This window comes from Ceratosolen solmsi, unplaced genomic scaffold (assembly GCF_000503995.2).
Source record: "Ceratosolen solmsi marchali unplaced genomic scaffold, CerSol_1.0 scaffold13, whole genome shotgun sequence".
Classification (NCBI taxonomy): Eukaryota; Metazoa; Arthropoda; class Insecta; order Hymenoptera; family Agaonidae; genus Ceratosolen; species Ceratosolen solmsi.
The window spans coordinates 8,514,501-8,522,000 of NW_011948418.1; the positions used below are offsets into that span (position 1 = coordinate 8,514,501).

General features: G+C 36.3%; 1 protein-coding gene across 3 annotated transcripts in view; it reads right to left on the reverse strand.

Annotated features, from left to right (window-relative positions):
• Positions 1-6: 6 nt before the first annotated feature.
• Sos (Son of sevenless) overlaps positions 7-7,500 on the reverse strand; it is a 9,599-nt gene continuing 2,105 nt past the window's right edge. For 2 of the 3 annotated variants that reach the window (XM_011497092.1, XM_011497091.1), the window contains exons 2-19: positions 7,441-7,500; positions 6,908-7,171; positions 5,796-5,879; positions 5,649-5,729; positions 5,418-5,567; positions 5,142-5,350; positions 4,493-4,983; positions 4,167-4,400; positions 3,701-4,064; positions 3,430-3,625; positions 3,100-3,345; positions 2,872-3,027; positions 2,621-2,803; positions 2,139-2,543; positions 1,738-1,972; positions 1,291-1,640; positions 544-805; positions 7-291 (exon numbers count right to left, since the gene is read on the reverse strand). The exon at positions 7,441-7,500 is cut by the window's right edge and continues 196 nt beyond it. In XM_011497092.1, coding sequence (XP_011495394.1) covers positions 197-291; positions 544-805; positions 1,291-1,640; positions 1,738-1,972; positions 2,139-2,543; positions 2,621-2,803; positions 2,872-3,027; positions 3,100-3,345; positions 3,430-3,625; positions 3,701-4,064; positions 4,167-4,400; positions 4,493-4,983; positions 5,142-5,350; positions 5,418-5,567; positions 5,649-5,729; positions 5,796-5,879; positions 6,908-7,171; positions 7,441-7,500 — 4,065 coding nt within the window. In that variant the 3' untranslated portion in view covers positions 7-196. The remainder of the gene's footprint in view (positions 292-543; positions 806-1,290; positions 1,641-1,737; positions 1,973-2,138; positions 2,544-2,620; positions 2,804-2,871; positions 3,028-3,099; positions 3,346-3,429; positions 3,626-3,700; positions 4,065-4,166; positions 4,401-4,492; positions 4,984-5,141; positions 5,351-5,417; positions 5,568-5,648; positions 5,730-5,795; positions 5,880-6,907; positions 7,172-7,440) is intronic. The other variant, XM_011497093.1, reaches the window with a different exon arrangement.

Here is a 7,500-nt window from a genome sequence, read left to right on the forward strand (position 1 = left end):
AACCGTCTGTTGCCGTAGACGCACGCACCACTTTCGGTAATCTATCCGCCTCGAGGCAGCAATTCCTCGTGCTCCTCGTGCTCCTCGTGCTCTTCCTCCTCCTCCTCCTCATCAGCATCTGGACTAGGAGTTGATGTTCTACAAAAATCTTGAAAATGCCTTTCGCAGCATCGATGCGCTATGTGATAGTGATATATTAGCTGGATCCCGGGGGGGCGTTAAAGTTGAACATCGTCGCGGGTGATCTTCCTAGTATTTGGGGCTTTGGTGGTAACCTCGGTGTCACCGAACCTAAATACAGAGACGAATTAATTGTAGTTGGATTTTGTCGACACACGCGTAAGTGAAATGATACATCAAAATTTGATCATATCAAACTTGGTCGAGCAACTTCATTTCTTTTTTCTATCAACCTTGATTCTAATTAATTTTCTGTATTTTCCCAAGCATTTAGCATCTTTAAACCTGCGCTACAGGCTCTTTATCTTAAATAAGGAAACGAATTCTCTTGAAAAGTCCTTTGTAAATGAATTGGCGTTTTACCGTTGGGTGGCTGGGCCGGGGGCAGTTTCGTTGGACTGGGCCCGTTGAAGGACATGTGCCTGCGGGTGTGGCCAGCAGTCGTCGGGCACGTGTTCTCCAAGGTCGAATTCCGCCTGGCGAGAAGGGCCGAGCAGCTCGGATTGAGGGTCGCTGGGAAGCGTGGCGGCAACGTCGAGGATGGCTGCTCGCGCCTCGGAGGCAGCGGTGGCGGTGAAACACCTTCACGTGGCGGCAGCATTGGGGCGTTCGGAGCCTGTCGAGCCTATAAAACGTAAGATTTATTGTCACTTTGACTGTCTGCCCAATGTGAATTAGTATCTAAGTTTTATAATTATATAATTATATAATTTTACGTTTTATTGATTTTTCCATATTATTTAATATCTTAAGTAAATCCTCAAGCTCATTATCACATTATTGCTTACTTTTCTCTTTCTAAAGCAGATTTCTTAAACAAAATTAACATACTTCAATTATTTATTTGAGTATGGTTAAATAATATAATGGCTATTAAAAAAGTCCATTATTTGGCCCATTAATGCTCTGACTTATCAATTAGATGCAATCATCGTAGAGTTAGTTCATCTTAGTTATCTCACTTTTTTCAAAATCATGCCCAATAATAAATGCGAGTAATGCAATCACTCGATACAATTTAATCACTCGATAAATTAATAAATTCTATTTTTAAATAGGGTATTATCATCATAATAGATAAGACACGAAGCGCGCGTTTATTGTTCGCACCTGTTGAGGCGAGTCACCGAGACAACTCTCACGTCGTCGATGCGATCTGGGCGGTAGGGGTGGTGGGGGTTGACCAAATGGAGGTACGTGGCTGGGCGACGGTGGGGGTGGCATTATCGGGCCGGCACCCGGACTCCCGGCTAATGATGAAGATGAGGCAAGACAGGCCAGAGCGCCGCCCATTGCTCCAATTGTGCCGGAATTAAAACCAAAGTGCGTGGAGGCGCTGCCACCGTATGACGACGATTGTTGATGATGAGGCGGCAAATGTCCCGGTGAACCCAATTGCGGACTGTTGCCTGGAGAGCCTAGGGACAGGCTTGACATGCTAAGGGCCGGACCCGGAGAGCCTGAATATTCCAAACATAATTATATTTATAAAATTGAACATTAGAAGGTAAATGGTTGTTGTACAAGACTGTTGAGGAGTAGAGTTTATCCGCATACCTCCAAGTAATACGGGTGCAAAAACACTGTGATCGCTAGTTGTCGAGGAGAAAGACGATCCGTGAGGCGGTGTCTCGGGCAATTCACAAGGGACAGGTATTTCCTGGGTTGCCGCTGGCGGATCGTGTAGTCTAACGCTAGACGCGACTGCCTGAAGCGGCGCAGGTAATTTACCACTCAAACTTCTGGCTTTTATTCCCGGCGATTTTAGATTTAGATCCGGCCATTTACGGTGCTTGAATTTACAAAAAGATTATATTAAAAACAGACAGACAAACAGACAGACAGACAGACAGACAGGCAGACACACACACACACACACACACACACACACACACACAAAATAATAAATGTGTTAAATTTCTTTAACGTAGAAAAGTTGCGATTAATGTAATACTGACCACTCTTGCTGGTTGTCTACATCCTCTAGGCTCGATCTCCAAGCTTTTATTATACAAGTACGTGCTAATATCGGCATCTGATATGTCGGCGTCAAATGGACACAAATTTTCGATAAAACGTCGTATTCTAGGCTCAATGGACAAACAGTATGGCTGATTTTGATACTGTTGTATCTCTCCTATAATTTCTGCGACTTTTCGTCTTTTGCTGAAATTTATTAACGGGCTCTCCGGCAAAAAGTCAGGATTGCCTTCTTCAATGTGTAAGATATTGGTCAGGTACATTCCAAAAAAGGGCACACAAGGTGGATTTATAGAGCGTAATTTTTCTTGATATTTACGAAAGTGATCGATATTCAACTCGTGAGCATCGGATAAAGCTTTGTCTAAACGCGCTGATATTTGCTACGAGGGAATAAAAATTATTAAATAAATTTTTCTTATATTTATATGACATTCGGGATTATATTTATTTAGCTTACTTGAAATGTACAGTGTAATCGATAAACCGATGCAGAAAACATGGCACTGACTATAGCTAAGACTCCATTAAAATTATTGAGATCCTGCAGGACCATCATAATTTCGATCGCTCGGGAGACTATTGCGACTCTTTCTTCGAAATTCTCTGATTCTACAATGGTCTTTTCAAGCCATCTCGTAAACTATTGAAATTAAATTAATTTTAATTTTATAAATCAAGTTATATCTTACGTTTACGTTATTATCTTACGTTTGTCGTATGCTTAATCATTTTCAAAAGATTCGGGGACGTCTTTTCTTTATCCCTTTTCGTCCAAACGGAGCCTACTAATTCAGAGGGCTTAACATTTCTATACAATTCGAATTCTAATAGTGTTAACTGTCTTGCTAATTCAATGGGGTGTAACTGTAAATGAGATTATGGATATCAGTAAAATGCAAAACCTAATGATTGGATGAACGTTAAAATCAATCGTACCGTTAAGATTCCCCATTCTTCTTCTGGAACTTTTAAATGCCACTCAATCGGGGGCGGAGATCGTTCAAAACTAAACGTAATTGGTCGCTGCTCCAATGGCTCACTTTTTCTTCTTTGTACAATTTTCATAACAGAGTCAACCCACTTCCTCATAGATTTACAATTTTCACTTACAGTATTTAAAAAATCTAACAATTTCTCTAAAAGATTTTTGTCTCTTTCAAAATCATAAAAATGATGGTCCACCTGCAATTATTCATTTTATGAATTATAGCAATTAACAATTTCATAAAGAATATATATGCGAGAGAACTTTTTAGGCAAACTCACCCAATGTCTTAAAACATTTAAAACTCTGAACTGTACGGGTTGACAAAATTCCTTGCGATAACGTTTAAAATCTTCTCTAGGAATAGATTTACAACCACTAGACGGTCGTTCCTCGTCATCATAGACTTTTGCTGGGTCTGGGATTTCAAACCTTTCTATCAAAAGACTCAACAATTCTTGCGATGAGCAGAAGCTCCTATTAAATTATATAACATTTCAGCGATAAATTAAATTACAAAATTATTATTGCTATAATTGCGATATTAATTACCTGTATGTCGTTAAGAATGTGCGAACAAACGCGGGATCGGCATAAATATGATACGTTAATCTTTCTATTAATTTTACTAATGTTGCCCCTTTAATTAATGGCACACCACCATTTTCTCTCGCTTCGACAACAATATTCTCTGGGCTATCTTGCTCGGCAAATTTGTACATTTGAGGAAGAGGTAATTTTAATGGATGCTTTCTTTCCTCGTCTAAAAGAATACTATCCAATGTGCGCTCCAACATACTTTTCGTATTTAGCATCACAAGATCAGCCATCCAGCTATTCTTATCCTCTACAGATTTCGCAATTAGTATAACATTGGGATGGTCTCTTGGTGCAATTTCAAAAGCATTTTTTAATTCTGGAACAAATTAAATATTAACGATCTATCGAACATTAAGAACAATATCGTTGAGCTTTTTTTTTTAATAATCTAGGGAAAAGTGCGTATGCTAAAACTTACCATCCGTATCTTCTCGATCGATGATATCCACTTTTCTTATAAAGAAACGTTCTTTCAGTCTTAACTCACTCTGATGATGGGCAGAATGATTGCTCCCAACAGCAACTGCCGCCACACTAACGCTAACTCTTTTACCACCGCTTGGCTTACACAAAACTAATAAACCATCAAATAATAAAGCTCTCCTCTCCGTTAACCTACGCCCGTTGCTACCAACTTTCCCCAGCATATCCTCTGTAAGCGTAGCAAAATCGTAAATGCAAATTCGATGTTTCACACCACCTAAATACTACAAAAGATATAGGCCAATGATATATGACACGTACCTCTAATAAATTCGTTACAACACTGACCGATGTCTCTTTGGTCCCACCCGTCCACCGTTTTTTGCATTTCACTTGTTTTCTCAAGCGCAGCCTGTCTGCGAGCTCGACTTTGCATTCGCAGACCACTGTCACGCTTACATTTATAATTGTCCAGAATGTCTTGCAGCTTGATTTGCAATGGTCTCAAGAGCCCTTGCACTTGTTCCAGTGTCTCTCGGTCTTCCGTATTTGGCGTTCGTTTTTGCAATACCTGCGAATGGATGGTTGTCTTTATCGTTGATTGGTCGTTAAAATTTTTATTAATTACCTTTATGTAGTCAAAGTATAAAAAACAGTGCCACACAGGTTGCATCAACAGCTTTGGCAGATAATATTTTACAGCCTCTTTAAAGCCGTGACCAGCAGCTCGTAGAGCTGCGTTAGCCTCGGGTCGGGAGAGAAGTCTTGTCAGAACATCCCGGCAAGCTGGACTGTTTATGTCTCGGGCGTACCTACATAATGCATTATTAACAATTTTTAATGTTATATTTTAATGTAGAAAGGTCTGTGCATTCAATATTGAAAATGTAAGGCAAAGCTGTTAAGGTTAGTATGATTTTTTTTTTTTTTTTTTTTTTTTTTTTTTTTCTAATAAAATTAAGGTAAATACTTTGTGTATGCATCGAACTCTTCTGCTTCGGCGAGTTCCTCGAAACAAGATCCGACAGTAGGTGTTTGCTTTTCCTCGGTAATTTCCATTATGTCCTCTAAACTACCAAGTAAATTTACTGTAGTTTCATAGATGTCCATAATATTACTAAAAAGCATTTCAAGCTCAGTTCGATCTTGCGTGAGCTTTGTTATCTCTTCTCGAAATACCTTTTGAGTTGGTAAAAATCAGCAATTGGCTTTTATTGGATATATAAAGTCATTGATATTGCCCTACCTTAATTATCATATGTAAATCGCGTAAATAATGACGCTCATCATGTATTAGATCACGAACAGATTCCTCATAGGTTTGAGATACAACGGTCCCTAAACCTGTTTGGGGCCCCTCCGTACAGTCATCTTGATGGAACATATCCATCAAGACCTAATAGTTATAAAAACAAATGGATTTAAACTTACGGGGTTTTGCAAAAAATTATCTCATTAATATCCAATGATAACTTACCATGTCAGCGTACATTGCAACCTGAATGTCTTCGTAAGAAATTTCTACATGACGTATGTTTTTTACATAATTTCCAGCTAACTAAGATGCAATCATACAATCAATAAATGCACGTCGATGTAGAAAATTTGAAATTTTGTTACTTACTTTTAAAATATCAGCTGATATATACTCTAAGACTCCCACAACAAATAGAGTTACTTGCCAATCAATTTTATGTTGCAAAACCTCCTAATAATTAAATAATTGTTAAGACGCTTATTATATTATCATTATAATTCTCAATATATAATTAATAAAACAAGAATAGCATTCTACACAAATTATGACACACCTATACAAATGATTACATAGAAAAAAATAATAAATCCTTTTGAAGCTGATGTACTTACCGTTAAAATGACGTATATCTCGTATTTTAAAGCAATTGTTTTTTTTTTTTATTTACCTGTAATTAAAAAAGTCCAAATTTTTAGATTTTCTTCACGACATTCAAATAGGTACCATTTTTAATAAAGTGGATGCATTCAAAACATTAATATTGTATTGATAGAGCGATAGAATAGCTTTTGAAATTTTATCTTAATATTTCATAATATTGTATGTAATTTAGTTACATGGTTTTTCACACGGTAATTTTATGAAATTAATAAAGCTACTGTTTGAAATTAGAAATATATAAAAATAGTATTTGTACGAAAATCTTTTGACAAAATTAAACATAACCCTATAAAAGAATTAGTAGAGAGTATTCTAGTAGTTTTATCGCTAAATTATGATTTTAAAAAAGTATGTTCAATTTTTAAACTGTTTGTTTTATAGGTGGTTAAGAAAAAAAAAAAAAACCTAAATGCTTTGAAGTACGACCTATGTATAAAGGCAAAGGTGATTACATCAGCTTTAAAATGAAATTTAATTATTTTTCTACATAATAATTACTTAAGAAAGCGCAAGTATTCTAATTGTACTTTATAATACTTTTTTATAATAAATGTAAGAATAAAATCCTTGACATTATACATATTATAAAATTTTTTTAGCTTTATAACTCGATAAATTTTAACGGTCAATGTGAAATTTCGTTAAATGCCATTTCATTAATCATTAAAAAATCTTACTTTGATCGTGGTGTTCTGAATTTATTAAATAATTATATAAAATAATTATATTAAACAGTGATTTTCTTTTTCTAAATGAAAATTTCATTAAGGCGGTCAGTATTTAACTTAGCGTTAAATTTATCGATATCTCATGCTTACTTTTTGCAAAAGCTGATGAATTTTATCGACTGGCAATACTAAAGGAGATTTTTTTTTGCCTTTCTCTAAAGCATCTCTAGCGTCTCTTAATGCCCACCTATCGATAGGAGTGGGAAACGTACGTCGTACTCTTTCTTCGACATCTTGTGGCGTGTGAGGAGGTGGATGTCCACAAAGCATACCAAGCATTCGTAGAATTAAGCTCTCAACATAGTCTAGAGCATCTTGTCGGGCTTCTAGACTGGGGTGCACTTGTTCAAGAACCTGCAATTCATTAATCTTATAGCACATGTACGCTTTCTTACTAGAAATAATGACTTAATTCCATGTAAATAAGCCCACTCAAAACTATTATATTTTATATTTTTAAATAATTTACTCATTTATTTACTCATAATTATTTGCTCGTTTCACGTACTTTCTTAATAATGTATTGTGCAGTGTAATAGATATTCTTTTTCCAAATGATAGCATAATCTCTATTTAATTGAAATGAAAGATATTTTTTAAAATTAACCTTTTTAAAAGCGTACCTTTCTAAGAGAATTGACAAATACACCTTTCCATTTGGCAGCATTCTCTTCTTTCTCAAA